The sequence below is a fragment of the Eumetopias jubatus genome, unplaced genomic scaffold (assembly GCF_037043125.1).
Source record: "Eumetopias jubatus isolate StellerSeaLion01/CBP00866 unplaced genomic scaffold, mEumJub1_p1.0 scaffold_11, whole genome shotgun sequence".
In the NCBI taxonomy this organism is placed as follows: Eukaryota; Metazoa; Chordata; class Mammalia; order Carnivora; family Otariidae; genus Eumetopias; species Eumetopias jubatus.
This window is the reverse complement of record NW_028274817.1, coordinates 705,001-722,650: the sequence shown is the minus strand read 5'-3', so window position 1 is coordinate 722,650 and position 17,650 is coordinate 705,001. Positions and strand designations below refer to the sequence as shown.

The following is a 17,650-nucleotide window of genomic DNA, read 5'->3' as shown; positions in this document are numbered from 1 at the left end:
AGGAAGGACCCCGACCCAGAGGAAGGTACCAGGTCCGGGGAGGTCGGCTCTCGGCCCCCGGGAGGCCCCGCCGCCCGCCCCAGTAGGACTGCGGCAGCCCGCGTGCGCGGGGGGGACGGGGTGCGGAGGGCGCTGTGGCCCCTGCGGGCCGGTGGAAGGCGGGGCAGGGGTCGAGCCTGGGCTGCCGAGGCGCCGCCCCGGGCGAGTAGGGTCACCTGGGGGTGGGAGGGGGGCGTCGGCATTAACCTCGCTCTCGCCCCGTTCGTATTCACAGGCTGTGGAGACCTGGGCCGTTCTCTCCGAGTCCTAGCCCCACCCCACCCCCCCAATTCTTTTCCCCCGGCCCAGTACCACCCTGGTCTGCGTCGGAATCCGTTTCCTGCCCCTAGTATTAGCCCCGCGCCAGCGGAAATTGCGCGCGATGGCGGTGACGATGCTGCAGGACTGGTGCAGGTGGATGGGCGTCAGCGCTCGAAGGGGTCTGCTCGTTCTGGGCATCCCGGAGGACTGTGATGAAGCCGAACTCCAAGAGTCCCTGGAGGCCGCCCTGTGGCCCATGGGCCACTTTACCGTGCTGGGCAAAGTGTTTCGAGAGGAGGATGATGCCACTGCGGCCCTGGTCGAGCTTGACCGGGAAGTCAACTATGCTTTGGTCCCCAGGGAAATCCCGGGCACCGGGGGTCCCTGGAACGTGGTCTTTGTGCCTCGTTGCTCAGGCGAGGAGTTTCTCAGTCGCGTGTTCCACTTCCTGGAGCAACAGGGGCAGACGGTGGAGAGTGTGGCTGGGGCCCTGGGGCTGGGACTGCACAGGGTGTGCTGGCTCCGACTGGTCAGTGAGGCAGTCCAGCCCTGGGTGGAGACCAGGCGGTATCAGCGCCTGGGCGTGTTTTCCGGGAGGGATCAGCCCGCCCCGGGGGAGGAGTCCTTTGAGGCCTGGCTCGACCACAGCGCCGATATGCTGCACGTGTGGCAGGGGGTCTCGGAAAGGGAGAAGAGGAGGCGGCTGATGGAAGGCCTTCGAGGGACGGCCCTGCAGCTCGTGCATGGGCTCCTGGCGGAGAACCCTGCCAGGACGGCGCAGGACTGCCTGGCGGCCCTGATCCAGGTGTTTGGAGACAACCAGTCCCAGGCGACCATCCGGGTGAAGTGTTTGACCGCTCAGCAGCAGTCAGGCGAGCGGCTTTCTGCTTTCGTGTTGCGGCTGGAAGTCCTGCTGCAGAAAGCCATTGAGAAGGGGGCCCTGGCCAGAGCCTCAGCGGACCACGTGCGCCTGAGGCAGGTGCTCACCAGGGCCAACCTTACCGAGCCTCTGGATGAAGCGCTGAGGAAGCTGAGAATGGTTGGGAGGACTCCAAGTTTCCTAGAGATGCTGGGGCTTGTTCGGGAGTCTGAGGCATGGGAGGCCAGTCTGGCCAGGAGCGAGAGAGCCCAGGCAGAGGAAGGGGCTGGTGCCCGGGCCAATGCCCAGGCTGATGCCAGAGCCAATGCTAAGGCAGAGGATGATAAGGTGGAGGAGCAGGAGCGGGAGGAGGAGGACAGTGACGACCGTGACACTGTCCCTGCGGGCCTAGGTCAGGCAAGACCCTCCGAGGCCCCTGGGGGCCCCACTCCTGCCCAGATGGGCAGTGCTTCCAGGGCGGGCCCAGGAGGTCCTGGCTGTGAGCCAGAGGGTCTCGCCCAGGCAGGAGACCAGGAGGCTGGGGAGCCCCCCGAGAAGGGGCTCAAGCCCATCCCAGAGGGGTCGGGAAACGAGGATGGCGCTGGGGAGACGAGCCCCCCCAAGTCCTCCTCCGGCAAATAGGCTCAGAGGGCCCAGGGGCCCCGTCTCCTCTCAGGCAGCAGAGTTCTGGAGGCAGAGAGAGGCCATGCCAGGGCAGCAGCCTCGCCCCACATGGGGAGCAGGGCCGAGGGAGGGGCCCGCCCGACCCAAGCCAAGCCCCCGGGCACTCCACCACCCCTAAGGGGACCTGAACACCACCATCAGCCCTTCCAAGTGACCAAGATGACCATGCCTGACACCAAATGGGGCAGGGAGAGGTGCCCCCCCACCCATGGCAGCTCCACACCCAGCCCCAGCCCCAGCCCCAGCCCCAATCCCTGCCAACTCAGGCAGCCAGTCTGGGAAACGTCCTTGAGTGGCTGGCCCTAGCCTAGGGGACGGGCACCTGAAGCCATCTGCCACCCACACTGTACTGGGAGATGTTAGGGGCCATTTCAAAGGTGCCAGCCTCTTGGGTCTCCCGAGAGGGAGACACTCATTTACTTCCCCTGGGGCACGTTGCTCCATGTTCTGGGAAGCCCGCTTGTGTCTCTGTAGGGCCCTTAGTGACCCACGTCTCAAGTGACCCCCCCACCCCACTAGTGACCATTCTTGTGCAGAGCCTTGAGGTGTGCAGGAACCCGCCGTGGGTGTCCTGGTCTACCGGGGCAGCCACCTCTCAGCCCGCGTGCGTGCCATGAGCTTCAGCGGGAACCAAGGCTCTGCTCGCTCTCTTCCAGTGTTGTGAGCTCAACCTCTGCTTTCTCCGTGTACATTTAGGCCAACCGCTGCTTGTTCTTGTGGAGATGTGTGTGTTTTCTAGTCTGAGCAGCTGCCCTCCCCGCGCCCCCCCGCCCAGAAATCCCGAGCCCAGTTCCGGGACACGGCGGGAAGGATGCCCGAGGGCACGGCTGGTGTTCACCCCGTGACCTCAGGAAGGAAGAACCGGACCAGGGATGGAGGTGGCCAGCGGGAGTCTCCACGGGAACCGTGCTCTGATGTGCCACCCTGTTGTTCCTTGCGACTCCGCTTCCTTGGCTCGGCCGAGGGTCCCATGCTGCGTCGTCCAGCGTCCTGGGACTGTCCCGTGCAGGCCATAGGGCAGGGCCAGGCCCCGGCATGTCGGCCCGAGGGGAGGGTGCCCCGGAGCGAGGGGACATGACCAGCGTCCAGCGTCCTGGCCAGAGGTTGATCGTGGGGCCCTCAGGAAGGGAGGCTGAGGCAGGAGGGCCGCGGTGTTGGGGGAAGCAGAGGCACCTCGTTTGGGACCCCAAGAGGAGGGGGGCCGTGACCTATGGGCTCTCGTGGCCGTTAGGCGTTCCTGTCTCTGTTGTCATTCCCTCCGTTCGATGGTTTCAGTAAGTGTTTCTCTTCAATAAATTTCATTGCATGTTTCAGCTGAGTCTCGCCTCTGCTGTGGGCAATCGTCGGGAGGGTCTGCTGGGGTTGGAGGAGGGAGCCAGAGAAAAGATTTTTGGCCAGTACCCTCGGGAGACTTCTCCAGTGAGAGGTTACATGAGGCACTTTGACCGGAAGACTAGGATATGATCAGGACCTTGCCTTTATTTTATAAACTATTTACAAAGTTTAGGGTTCCATTGGGTCATCCTGGAATGGTCCTGTTCACTTTGCCTTTTGAAATTAAGTGGGGCTCATTGTAACTTTCCCCTTTAGTAGGGGGAAGTGGTCACAGGCATCCAGTTCCTGAGACTGAAGATTGCTTCAGGTGTGTGATACATGGGGGCTACTACCTAAGTAGTTCGTCCCCTCCCTCAGAGGGGAGGTGGGCGGGGGGTGTGATGGCCAAGGGAGTATTTTAAGTTTTTGTTTTACTGCAATTAGTTAACATACAGTGTAATATTGGTTTGTCATAGTAATACTAATCCCCATCACCTATTTCACCCATCCCCCCCACCTCTCGTCCAGTGACCATCAGTGATTTCTCTGTAAGAGTCTGTTTCTTGATTTGTCTCTCTGTCTTATTTCTTTCCCTTTGCTTGCTTATTTTGTTTCTTAAATTTCACATACATATGAAATCATATGCTATTTGTCTTTCTCTGATTTATATCACTTATCATTATACTCTCTAGCTCCATCCATGTCACTGCAAATGGCAAGATCTCATTCTTTCAAAGGCTGAATAATATTCTTGTGTGTGTGTGTGTGTGTGTGTGTGTATCATATTTTCTTAGACTGATATGGTTTTAAAACAAAAAGCCTAAATGTGTTTTAATTTCAGGTAACCTAACTGTCACAATCTCATTATGGAACAATATTGACAAAACATACTGAGCAACTGAAAAACTCTACACTCTTACAGGGTTTGGGGGAGGTTGGGCACAGACATTTCCATATCAGCTTCTGTAAACTACTTAGGTATTTGGGTTTGATGCATGCCTCATGGTCTAGAAGTGTGTGGCATCTCATGTAGGGCAGGAATGTCTCAAACATGGAACGACTGGGTTAGACTCCCAATAATTTCCTCCCACTACACAGGGCATGAGGTCTGTGGAACCCAGCCTGCCCTACCTTCCAACCCTTGGCCATCACACCCCCGCCCACCTCCCCTCTGAGGGAGGGGACAAACTACTTAGGTAGTAGCCCCCATGTATCACACACCTGAAGCAATCTTCAGTCTCAGGAACTGGATGCCTGTGACCACTTCCCCCTACTAAAGGGGAAAGTTACAATGAGCCCCACTTAATTTCAAAAGGCAAAGTGAACAGGACCATTCCAGGATGACCCAATGGAACCCTAAACTTTGTAAATAGTTTATAAAATAAAGGCAAGGTCCTGATCATATCCTAGTCTTCCGGTCAAAGTGCCTCATGTAACCTCTCACTGGAGAAGTCTCCCGAGGGTACTGGCCAAAAATCTTTTCTCTGGCTCCCTCCTCCAACCCCAGCAGACCCTCCCGACGATTGCCCACAGCAGAGGCGAGACTCAGCTGAAACATGCAATGAAATTTATTGAAGAGAAACACTTACTGAAACCATCGAACGGAGGGAATGACAACAGAGACAGGAACGCCTAACGGCCACGAGAGCCCATAGGTCACGGCCCCCCTCCTCTTGGGGTCCCAAACGAGGTGCCTCTGCTTCCCCCAACACCGCGGCCCTCCTGCCTCAGCCTCCCTTCCTGAGGGCCCCACGATCAACCTCTGGCCAGGACGCTGGACGCTGGTCATGTCCCCTCGCTCCGGGGCACCCTCCCCTCGGGCCGACATGCCGGGGCCTGGCCCTGCCCTATGGCCTGCACGGGACAGTCCCAGGACGCTGGACGACGCAGCATGGGACCCTCGGCCGAGCCAAGGAAGCGGAGTCGCAAGGAACAACAGGGTGGCACATCAGAGCACGGTTCCCGTGGAGACTCCCGCTGGCCACCTCCATCCCTGGTCCGGTTCTTCCTTCCTGAGGTCACGGGGTGAACACCAGCCGTGCCCTCGGGCATCCTTCCCGCCGTGTCCCGGAACTGGGCTCGGGATTTCTGGGCGGGGGGGCGCGGGGAGGGCAGCTGCTCAGACTAGAAAACACACACATCTCCACAAGAACAAGCAGCGGTTGGCCTAAATGTACACGGAGAAAGCAGAGGTTGAGCTCACAACACTGGAAGAGAGCGAGCAGAGCCTTGGTTCCCGCTGAAGCTCATGGCACGCACGCGGGCTGAGAGGTGGCTGCCCCGGTAGACCAGGACACCCACGGCGGGTTCCTGCACACCTCAAGGCTCTGCACAAGCATGGTCACTAGTGGGGTGGGGGGGTCACTTGAGACGTGGGTCACTAAGGGCCCTACAGAGACACAAGCGGGCTTCCCAGAACATGGAGCAACGTGCCCCAGGGGAAGTAAATGAGTGTCTCCCTCTCGGGAGACCCAAGAGGCTGGCACCTTTGAAATGGCCCCTAACATCTCCCAGTACAGTGTGGGTGGCAGATGGCTTCAGGTGCCCGTCCCCTAGGCTAGGGCCAGCCACTCAAGGACGTTTCCCAGACTGGCTGCCTGAGTTGGCAGGGATTGGGGCTGGGGCTGGGGCTGGGGCTGGGTGTGGAGCTGCCATGGGTGGGGGGGCACCTCTCCCTGCCCCATTTGGTGTCAGGCATGGTCATCTTGGTCACTTGGAAGGGCTGATGGTGGTGTTCAGGTCCCCTTAGGGGTGGTGGAGTGCCCGGGGGCTTGGCTTGGGTCGGGCGGGCCCCTCCCTCGGCCCTGCTCCCCATGTGGGGCGAGGCTGCTGCCCTGGCATGGCCTCTCTCTGCCTCCAGAACTCTGCTGCCTGAGAGGAGACGGGGCCCCTGGGCCCTCTGAGCCTATTTGCCGGAGGAGGACTTGGGGGGGCTCGTCTCCCCAGCGCCATCCTCGTTTCCCGACCCCTCTGGGATGGGCTTGAGCCCCTTCTCGGGGGGCTCCCCAGCCTCCTGGTCTCCTGCCTGGGCGAGACCCTCTGGCTCACAGCCAGGACCTCCTGGGCCCGCCCTGGAAGCACTGCCCATCTGGGCAGGAGTGGGGCCCCCAGGGGCCTCGGAGGGTCTTGCCTGACCTAGGCCCGCAGGGACAGTGTCACGGTCGTCACTGTCCTCCTCCTCCCGCTCCTGCTCCTCCACCTTATCATCCTCTGCCTTAGCATTGGCTCTGGCATCAGCCTGGGCATTGGCCCGGGCACCAGCCCCTTCCTCTGCCTGGGCTCTCTCGCTCCTGGCCAGACTGGCCTCCCATGCCTCAGACTCCCGAACAAGCCCCAGCATCTCTAGGAAACTTGGAGTCCTCCCAACCATTCTCAGCTTCCTCAGCGCTTCATCCAGAGGCTCGGTAAGGTTGGCCCTGGTGAGCACCTGCCTCAGGCGCACGTGGTCCGCTGAGGCTCTGGCCAGGGCCCCCTTCTCAATGGCTTTCTGCAGCAGGACTTCCAGCCGCAACACGAAAGCAGAAAGCCGCTCGCCTGACTGCTGCTGAGCGGTCAAACACTTCACCCGGATGGTCGCCTGGGACTGGTTGTCTCCAAACACCTGGATCAGGGCCGCCAGGCAGTCCTGCGCCGTCCTGGCAGGGTTCTCCGCCAGGAGCCCATGCACGAGCTGCAGGGCCGTCCCTCGAAGGCCTTCCATCAGCCGCCTCCTCTTCTCCCTTTCCGAGACCCCCTGCCACACGTGCAGCATATCGGCGCTGTGGTCGAGCCAGGCCTCAAAGGACTCCTCCCCCGGGGCGGGCTGATCCCTCCCGGAAAACACGCCCAGGCGCTGATACCGCCTGGTCTCCACCCAGGGCTGGACTGCCTCACTGACCAGTCGGAGCCAGCACACCCTGTGCAGTCCCAGCCCCAGGGCCCCAGCCACACTCTCCACCGTCTGCCCCTGTTGCTCCAGGAAGTGGAACACGCGACTGAGAAACTCCTCGCCTGAGCAACGAGGCACAAAGACCACGTTCCAGGGACCCCCGGTGCCCGGGATTTCCCTGGGGACCAAAGCATAGTTGACTTCCCGGTCAAGCTCGACCAGGGCCGCAGTGGCATCATCCTCCTCTCGAAACACTTTGCCCAGCACGGTAAAGTGGCCCATGGGCCACAGGGCGGCCTCCAGGGACTCTTGGAGTTCGGCTTCATCACAGTCCTCCGGGATGCCCAGAACGAGCAGACCCCTTCGAGCGCTGACGCCCATCCACCTGCACCAGTCCTGCAGCATCGTCACCGCCATCGCGCGCAATTTCCGCTGGCGCGGGGCTAATACTAGGGGCAGGAAACGGATTCCGACGCAGACCAGGGTGGTACTGGGCCGGGGGAAAAGAATTGGGGGGGTGGGGTGGGGCTAGGACTCGGAGAGAACGGCCCAGGTCTCCACAGCCTGTGAATACGAACGGGGCGAGAGCGAGGTTAATGCCGACGCCCCCCTCCCACCCCTAGGTGACCCTACTCGCCCGGGGCGGCGCCTCGGCAGCCCAGGCTCGACCCCTGCCCCGCCTTCCACCGGCCCGCAGGGGCCACAGCGCCCTCCGCACCCCGTCCCCCCCGCGCACGCGGGCTGCCGCAGTCCTACTGGGGCGGGCGGCGGGGCCTCCCGGGGGCCGAGAGCCGACCTCCCCGGACCTGGTACCTTCCTCTGGGTCGGGGTCCTTCCTGGTGGAGGTCCCAGCAGGAGGCACGCAGGGGCTGCGCGGAGCAGCGGCCGGCTCGTGCGCCCCTCCTTCCCCGGCTCTCTCGCGCTCGCTCTCCTTCTTCCTCTCCCGGTGCCTCTCTCCGCGCGGCACGTGGGCCAGCGCGCCGGCGCCTGCTCGCCTCCACTCTCTGCAGTGCGGACTCGGGGCGGCGGCGCAGTGGCGGCGGAGCGCGGACCCTCCGCGTCGCCCCGGAGATCGCCGGGCCATTGGCGCGCGCGGGTCACGCGGCCGGGCTGCGGCCACCGCCGCGGGCACCCCGGGGCCGCGCGTGACGTCACCTGCTCCTTCCCCCGCCCCCGAGGGGGTGCTGGCACAGGTGGGCACCCTGGGGATCCGCGAGTCGGTGCCCCCATCCTCGACCCATCGCTGTCCACCGCCCGCCGCTCCCGGCACGTGCCCTCAGGGCGTCAGCGTGGCGAGGGTTCCACATCCCCGGGTGCCCACCGGAGAGTGGCTGGACAGGCCTGAGATGCGCCCCCCAGCGCTGCGCTCTGGCATGGGTGGGGAACGGGACCGGGGCCGGGGGTGGGGTGGGGGGACGTTCTGGGGACTTCTTCGCCTGCTTCCCCCCCCTCCTCCACCCCACCCAGAACTGGTCCTGTCCCCGCTCAGCGAGAAGCACCTCGTCCAGGTGCGATTACGTGGAATAGACGCCACATGCGCACACGAGCACTCACACACTCCACCCCAACGCGGGGCCGGCAGTCCCCACGCTCTCGCTGCGGGCCGCGGCCACTGTGGGTGCACGACCGGCCAAGGCGCGTCGCTACCCCAGTGCCAGTGGCCAGCCCCAAGGAGCGTGCCACGGACTCTGTCCTGTTTGGCTCACTTCAAGTACTTAGAAGTCAACCCCTTGGGCCTGTATCTTGCCATGTGTCCTTGGGCAATTCCTTGCCCCTTCTCTGGGCCTCAGTGGAACGACAGAATTGGGGTCTCTACCTGAGGGTGTGTGTGTACAGGAGAGCCGGTGGGCTGGGAGTGGAGCACTGGATGTGTCCCCTGCCCCCTGTGCCCTCACCAGCCTAATGGGCTCTGAGACATTTGCTCTCTTGGCCCCTGAGGGCCGCATGGGTGTCATGCCTCCCCAGAGACCTCCGTCTGTCTGGCCCCGAGTCAGCCTTCTTCCACAGATCCTTCCCCTTTCCTTGGCTACCTAGGCGCTGGTCACTGTACCAGGGCAGTGCTGCCACCACTCAAAATGGAGCTCCAGTCCCGCTGGGTCTCGGCACCCTGCACCTGTCCTGTCATGGGAGTCTGGGGCCATGTGCACAGCCTCTCTGCTGGTCAGAGGGCAGACAGGTTCCCTCAGGGTCACACCCTCCGGTGTTGTTGCCTGTCCGCCCCCCCCCTTCTCTTTCCTTGCCTGGCGTCTGGCCAGACATCCCCTTCTGTGACTTGCTTTGCACGCTCAAGCTATACTGGTCAAGGTTTCCTCCGAGCATCCAGCTCACTCATGCTCCTTGTTGAATCAGAGCCCTGGTTTATTTGTCTATGATCCTGTGGATGGGCACACACACTGTTCCCAGTCTTCGGCTACCACAGACGCTGCTGCCGCCGGCACCCTGCGCATGCCTGTCTGAGCCGCCGTTGGCACGTACACCAAGAAGTGGCTTTGCTGGGACTTGGGCACTTGGGTGCCCATTGCCGCCATGGCCAGGTGTTGCTATTCTGTTATCTCCCACGAGTGGCTGAACCTGTGTTCACTCCCACCAGCAGCATAGGTGTGGTCCCGTGTGCCCCACAGCCTGAGCAGCCTTTGGTTTTGTCCAGCCTTGACCACTTGCCCACCCCCATGGGGAGAAGTGCTACCTCATTGTTGTGTGCCTTTGTGTTTCCCTGGTCGGCAGTGAGGTTGGGCATCCTTGCACAAGTGTGTCAGCCATTCCCAGTTCCTCTTCTGTGAATCTCCTTTGCTCATTTCCTCCCCACTGCTGAGAAGACTCATTGGCCTGTTTCTAGGAGAGAGTTCCTAGCATCAAGGCTGAAGGCACTCTCATTTTTTCTACACATTCCCATGAAGAAACACAGGTGTTCTGTCACAAACCAGCTTTCCCAGTCGGCCTCGTGTGTGGACTCCCTCCCCTTCTCCCCGCGGAGGGCCAAGACCGCCTCTCCTAATACAGGTGAACTGCTGCTCTTAACACCCACCGCGAGAATTTCTGTCCACCGAACCTTGGCGTTAGCCCTCCCATGGCGTGCACCCCACGTTGTCCTCTTTCTTGGTTTCCGCCATGATTTATCTGGGATCCTTCGTCAGAGAGGGTGCTCCCGTGGGAACATATGTGGGTCCCATGTCACCAACTGGCCAGCTGGCCTGTGGGCCGACTGTCAATTCGTTCCCCCTGTTTTCAGCCTCGCCTCTTGCTACTCCCCCTCCTTCCATACCTGCTGACTCCAAGCCCAGGGCTCTCTGGCTCTACCTTGGGGTACCCATTTCCCCCTCTGCCAGGGCTGGGCTGTGATGCCTCCACTACCTTTCCTTTGTCACCTCTCAGCCCTCATTTTGCTCCACTTCTCAGCACAGTTGACCCTCCTTCCTTCTCAAAACCTTTTCCTTTCTTGGCTTCTGTGAGCCCCCACCTTTGGGCTAGTCTCCTCCCTCTCTGCCTGCCCGTTCTTGGAACTCCCTCCTCCTTCTCCTCCCTGGTGGCAGGCTCCCAGCCCCGGCCCCAGGACCCTTGGTGCCTCCAACACCACTCTCACCTGAGGTCCTCTCACCCGAGGGACCACCTGCCTGCTGATGGCTCCAAATGTTTTGTCTCTGGGCGGGACCCCTTCCCTGAGCTCCACACATGCTCATCAAACTGCCCACTTGGATGCCCCAAGGGAATTTCAGAACGAAGGTGGCCAAACAGGAGCGCTTCATCCCCCTCGACACACTAGCTTCTTCCCTGGGCTTCCCCCAAGGGCTCTGCCTCCCGCCCGGTTGCTCCAGCAAAGATGCCAGGATTTTTCTCCCCTCTCCCTCTCCTTCGCTCTTCACTCCCAATCTAACCCACTGTGGGATTTTATCAACTCTAGTTGATGACTGCTGACCCTCTCCGCGCCTCCATGGTTCCCGGCCCCCGTCTCCCACTCTCCCAGCCTCCAGTCTGGCCTCTCCGGCTACCTTACTCCCACCCACAGGGCAGCCAGAGCAAACTCTTTGCAACACCACCAGACCCCGCTCCCTCCCCAGCGACAAGTCCTCCCTGTGGCTCCCCATCTCCTTAGACTAAGGAAACTCCAAAGTCCCCTCCCTGGCCAACAATCCCTCTCCACCCCCCGTCCCCCAAGGAGCTGGCCTCTTCTTTCCATACCACCCGCCCCTAGCACCTCTCACCAGACTCTGGCTTCATTGGCCTTCTCAGCTGGCCCCGGAGCACCACACCCAGCTCTTTCTCACCTGTGGCCTTTTGCCTGCCTTCCTCCTCCACGTGGGGACAACCCACCCCAAGAACTTCCCGTGGTGGTGGCCCCCTCCTCCTCCTCTTCCTCACTCCGATCTCGGCAGAAATGTCCTCTCCTCCCAGAGGCCTCCTCTGCCCGGCCACCCACATCAAGAAGTGGATCCTGGAATACTCCCCATCCATATTCACATTAGCAGCATTGATTTGTGTGTCATCCCTGTGACAGCTAGATAGCAGAGATTCTGGTCTCTGCCTTGGGGCATGAGGGCCTCCTTCCCCAGATGGCCTTGTCCATGTTTCTCACCCCAGGGTCCCCAGCGCCTAGAACAGAGTCTGACCCACAGGAGGCTCTCAGTACCTTCTTCCAAGCAAGCACCTGAATCTGTCAGCCTGCTCCCATCTGCCAGGGGCCTGGGACCTTTACCCCAAGGGCTATGGAGAGCCCCGATGGGTTTGAAGTGAGGGGATGACAATGATCAGACCCGCTGTGTGGTGAGCTGGGCAGCAGGGAGATAATCCTGGAGCAGAGGGTGCCCTCTGCAGTAGGCCAGGAGGCCAGACCAGATGGTGATGGCCTGGGCCTCCTAGGGCAGAGCGTTTAAGAGAAAGAGGAGGGTACAGGCTCCAGGGAGGGAGAAGGCAGGGAGAGGGCTCGAGCAGGGTCCCAGATTTCTCACCTGTGTGTGGGCCCAGAGGACGGGAGGGTCCTTCTCTGACATGGGGATCACGCCGGCAGTCGCCTTTCCTCTCACCTTTTGTGAGAGGAAGTGTTGGTGAGTGGGGTGACAGGGGCAGGGATGATGAGTTCCTGTGGCCGTGCTCGCATTTGAGAGTCCTGTGTGACACCAGGTAGATACACACTGTGCCCTCTTCCTCCCACCCCCACCCCCACCCAGGCCCTGTGGGCGGCTGGGCTCCCTCCCTGCTGGACGTGAATGAATTGTAATTGTGCCTCCTGCTTGGCCCAGCCCCCAGGGTCTTCCATCTTTTGGCTTGGTCCCCCTGATTGCCAGTACCGGGCCCTGCACAGAGCTGGTGCCCAGCAGATGTTAACCACGTGGAGAAATAAGCACAGAAACACTTCACCGTGGGGTGGCACAGAGACGCTTCAATCAAGACTCACAGAGGGCCTGGGCTGCTAGGTGACTGGATGCTCCCATAACACACCTCCTCTAGTAGTAGCCGTTACGAATAAAGTCCAAGGGAGGGCCGGCCTAGCTGAGCACACAGAACACAGGCACGGTTTCAGTGTTTCTCTTCACCGGGCTGCTACCCAGCTGGGTGACCTCGGATGTGTCCCTTAACCTCCACAGGTCGAGGGGGAGCATTTTCTGCTCGCAACCCAGGAAGGGTTTCTTTGCTTTGCACCACAATCGTCAAGGGCCCAAGCCCTGCACAGCCAAATGGACCCCTCCCGTCTCCTCCAGGGAGAGCCTGGAGTTCCCTCCCATCCTCTTACCAGGCGGTGCCCACCCACACTTCCTAGACCGTGACTTCAGACCAGGTCTCTGCCAGCCAAAGACTGCTCTGGCTGCTCAACAGCTCTCTTCCTCCACCACCCACTCTGCTCACACAGCCAGCTCCTGCTCCCAGCGCCTGGCGGCTCCCCGCCCTGCCCCAGACCTTCCACAGGCTCTTGGGCAGCCAGGCACGTCCCCTCCTCCCTTTCTGAACCCGCCATTCCTTTGCTGGCTGCTCCTACCTGGGGAACAGTACCTCCTCGGCCTCTTCCTGGCTGCCAGCACCCTCTGTGTCCACCTGCCCACTGAAACCTCACAGGTGCAGGTGGCTCCTATTGGGCCCCCACGGCCCTTTGGGGCATTGCCCCAACATGGCACTCACTCATGCTTCCCCACTCAGGGTACCGCTGGGCTGGGTAAGTGGCAGCGTGTCTTCCATCGGTCCTTCACAGACCTGGTTGCCTGCAGCACACTCGGTAACTCATGGCAGTCCCTCTGGGGGAGCTGGGTAGCAGCAGGCTCTGTACGAATGCGGGACTCGGGACGTGGCCAGACTCGACTGGTGGCCAGCCTGTCTCTGCTCTGGGTCAGGGTTGGGATGGTTCTCTTGTCGAGAATTGGTGATGGGAGTGTGAATTGTCAGAACACCCTTAGACATCTGCGTGCGGCCATTTTGAACAACTCGTCCACCCACCTTGTGACCCAGCCCTGGCACTCCTACTTGTTTTTACCCGGGAGAATGGAACACAAAGAGGCTCACTCAAGGATGTTTCTATCAGCTTTCGTCGTCATAGCCCCATCCTGGAGCCAACCCCAATGCCCATCAGCAGGAGAAGGGATGAGGGGCTTGCTGTGAATCCCTACGCTGTGGACCTCTGACCCTCACACCCACCACACGTGGGTGTGTCTCACAGACAGTATGCAGAGTGAGAAAAGTTAGACACCGGAGCGTGACACCGTATGATTCCACTGATACAGAATGCAAGAGCAGGCAGAAAGGATCTGTGGTGCAGGAAATCCCGCGGGCGGTTGCCTCCGGGGAGGTAGGAGTGACTGGCAGGGAGGTCAAAGGTACTTTCTGGGAAGACATCAATGCTCTGTAGCTTGACAGGGGGCTGGGTCAGTCACTGGGTGGTTGCAATTTTCAAAACGCACTGAACTGTGTACACTTTGAAGAGAGGCAGCGGTAAAACGAGCCGTGTTCTTTAAGGCTCCGTTGTGGAGCACGTGGTGCTATGAATTTTCTCCCCAGTGTTTGTGTGAGTGTATGTATGTACGTTTGTATGCCGAAGCCCCAAACCCCGGTGACTGTATTCAGAGATAAGGCCTAGAAGGGGGCAATTAAGGTTAAATAAGATCATAAGGCCCTGATCCGATAGGAGTACCGTTCTCCTAAGAAGAGATGCCAGAGAGCTCTCTCTCTCTCTCTGTCTGCCTGCCTGCCTGCCTGCCTGTCTCTCTCTCTCTCTCACTGTCTCTCTTTCTCCCCTCTCCCCCACCCCAACTACACAAAGAAGAGTTTCCGTGAGCACACAAAGAGATGGCAGCCACCCACAAGTTGGGAAGAGAGCGCTCAGCAGAAACCAACCCTGATCTCAGACGTCTAGCCTCCGGAACCATAAGAAAATCAGGGTCTGTCGTTTAAGCTGCCCATTCTGTGGTATTTCCTTATGGTGGCCTGAGCTAAGACACCTGGGTTCCCTTTGGTTTGCCTGGGAGAGTCGCACTTCCTTGGAGAACCCCTATTTCCTCCTCTGTCAGTCAGAGTCATCTGCCTGTCCCACTGGGAGGCCACGAGAGTCCCCTGTGAGACTGCATGTGGTAGTGTTTCGAAGACTCCAAGGCCTCGTATTCTCCTGAGGTGATGATATCGTCGTGTTCCCTGCCACGACGGGTACGGTGCCTCTATCCAGGCTCCGCCTCCTGTAGATTGTGCAGGGCGGGTGGTCAGGGTCAGAGCCCCAGTGAGAGAGGGGGTAGTGGAAACCCAGGAGCCGTTAGTCACGAAGGTTCTGGGAATGGCAATTCCCAGGCTGTGGAGGTGAGCTACTGCAAGGCAGGGCTAGCCCAGTGTCCTCGGGCTTGATCCCCCTCTTCCAGCCTAGCCTCCCCAGAGCCTCGCCATGGCCGTTGCCGTTTCCTAGGAATGAAGCCCCTGAAAGGAGGGCAAGCCCGTCTCTCCCGACCTGCCACCACTGGGCCTGGAATAAGGGTGTGTCCTGACCTGTAATGCCTTGACCCAAGGGAACTGAGTCCACTTCCTCCCTCGGGGGCCCAGCCCAGCCCAGGCCAATGGGCCCTCAGGGAGCTCTGAAGCCTTTGCCCACTTGTCCACGGCCCCCCTTCCTGGGCTGCCCCTCTCCTAACCAACCTCCTGCCTTCTCCAAATGCTGTGGAGGTGAGCTACTGCAAGGCAGGGCTGGCCCAGTGTCCTCGGGCTTGATCCCCCTCTTCCAGCCTAGCCTCCCCAGAGCCTCGCCATGGCCGTTGCCGTTTCCTAGGAATGAAGCCCCTGAAAGGAGGGCAAGCCCGTCTCTCCCGACCTGCCACCACTGGGCCTGGAATAAGGGTGTGTCCTGACCTGTAATGCCTTGACCCAAGGGAACTGAGTCCACTTCCTCCCTCGGGGGCCCAGCCCAGCCCAGGCCAATGGGCCCTCAGGGAGCTCTGAAGCCTTTGCCCACTTGTCCACGGCCCCCCTTCCTGGGCTGCCCCTCTCCTAACCAACCTCCTGCCTTCTCCAAATGCAAGTGCTCCTTTAGCCTCCGGGGGCCACGTGTACGTTGGGGCCACGTGTACGTTGGGGCGGGGGAGGGGGTGGGGGTGGGGGGGAGGGGGGCGGGGGGGGCGGGGAGGGGGAAGGACTTCCTGTCCCTCTCCCTTGGGAAGGAAAGATATGTTTTATCTTTTCCCTCCCTCCCTCCGCCCCACAGGGAAGGGAATTCCAGCCCTGTGAAGAACTTGGGGAGCTCCCGGGGCCTTCCCCAGACAAAACGAGGACCTTCCTTAATTCAGCCAACAAGGAGTTAAAGCTGCACCCTCTCCGTTCCACTCATTATAGTATGTGCTGAGCCTACACGGGTGCATCAGAGCAGAAGTACACCCTGCCCTAACTCAGTGCATAGTCTAAGGGGTGACCACCAGACCGTAAGGAAATCATCCCCCAAGCAAACGTAGAGGGATAAACTCTGTCATATCCATCAAGGGGATCCACTCCACCCCTACCCCAGTGCCCTAGCATCCATTCAGGTGGCAGCAAATGCACTCTTTGTGTGCATTTCCTTCCAGGAATGGATGGTACAGAGATATACAAAGGATCAACCAATGTTCACCGAGTGCTTCTTCCAAGTCAAGTATGGCTCTAGAGTTCAGGGATCTGGGCAGCGAATGCAACGAGAAAAGTCCAAAGAGAGTAAAGGGTGTAGCTCTTGGGCCTCTTTTTTTCCTCTTCTCCCCCCGCCTTTTTTTTTTTTTTTTCCCATTTCTATGGAGCCTGGCAAAGACCATCCTCTTGAAAACTCTGACTCTTGGCTGTCGGAGTCAGGTGCTTGAAACAGAAAAGTTTCAGTGTCAAGACAAAACTTTGAGGGTCAAGACAAAACTTTGAGTGTCAAGACTCCACCAAGCGTGGAGAACTCGGAGCATAGGCAGTGCCCCATAAACTGTAGTGTAGGGAGGAGTGAAGGGAGGCCAAAGAGCTGTTCTCTCATTCAGAAGGAACCGAGAGCTTGACCTGTGGATGCGTTGGGAATGCATGTGGAGGGACTGTCATTTTGATTTTCAAAAAGTCACTCCTGAGTCTTTGTGGATCTGCTTTAAGTATCATACCTGCTAATACATATAAAATGGCAAATACGACTAGTGCTATGAAGGAAAGGCACACAATGCCATATGAGAGCTCTCAAGGGGGATATGAATCAGTCTGGAAAGTCAAGGAACTCTTTCCTAAGAAAATGGCACGGGTGCTGAGACCTGAAGGACTTGCGGGGGATACCTAGGGGAAGGAAGAAGGCAAGCGCATTCCAGGCCAAGAGCACAGCAATGTTCAAATGTCCGGTGGTGGGAACAATATTACCTAAGAGGGGCTGAAATATGACAGGTCGAGCACGGGTGAAAGGCTGGTTTGAGGTCACCATGATTGGCAGACAGGTTATCAGAACTTTCAGGCTGTGTAAATCAGGGTTGGGAATTTTAGCCCAGGGTTAAGAATTCAAAGCACAGTGGGAAGTCACTGAAGAATTTCTAGGCAAGGGATTAATGTGATCAGATTTGCATCTTAAGAGATCACTCTTGCTGCAGCGTGGCAAAAGTTTTGGATGGGGCAGGGTGGTCTTTTGGAAGACCACCAGTTAGTGGGATACTGTAGAATCCCAGCCAGCAGAGAACGGCTTAGATGGGAAGTAGTCAGTGTTTGCTCACAAACCCTCTCAAACCATTCCGAGAAACTGTATATCCTCTCACACGTGGAAGTTGACATCTAAAATATTTCACTCTAAGTCTAAATAGTATACATGTCATTTCTGTAAGTGTTGACGTTTTTTAAAACAAAACTTTAACATCACTATTTTGATGGCACCCGGTGAAATCTGAATATCCCGGCAATTTGACACCCATCATCATCTACTTAAAAGCACAAGAAAAAGCTCTCCTTTAAGTTGGAAAATCGACATCCACGTTTCATCTCCATGAACTTGCATCTCCATCCCCCTTCCTTCACATACTGTTATCTGAATGGCATCTATCTTTTATCCTCAACATCTTTTGTGGAACCCTATAGTGTTTCTCTGCGACAAAAACATATAAACAAATTGAAATGCTATTTTACTCATTGTGATTTTTACTCGCTGTGCCGAGACTCCACGTTTTTGAAGTTTCCACCACCACACCATAATACCCAGT

General features: G+C 59.1%; 2 protein-coding genes across 2 annotated transcripts; one reads left to right on the top strand and one right to left on the bottom strand.

The window, feature by feature from the left end:
- The first annotated feature begins 421 nt into the window (after positions 1–421).
- LOC114202759 (paraneoplastic antigen-like protein 6B) lies at positions 422–1,801 on the top strand. Its single transcript, XM_028096053.1, has 2 exons — positions 422–1,507; positions 1,619–1,801. Exons 1-2 carry the CDS (start codon positions 422–424, stop codon positions 1,799–1,801), a joined length of 1,269 nt encoding a protein of 422 aa, XP_027951854.1.
- A 4,261-nt stretch (positions 1,802–6,062) lies between these two features.
- LOC114202756 (paraneoplastic antigen-like protein 6B) lies at positions 6,063–7,442 on the bottom strand. The gene is made up of 2 exons (XM_028096054.1): positions 6,357–7,442; positions 6,063–6,245 (listed from the first exon to the last, which is right to left on the bottom strand). The coding sequence occupies exons 1-2, from the start codon at positions 7,440–7,442 to the stop codon at positions 6,063–6,065; spliced, it is 1,269 nt and encodes a 422-aa protein (XP_027951855.1).
- Positions 7,443–17,650: the final 10,208 nt, after the last annotated feature.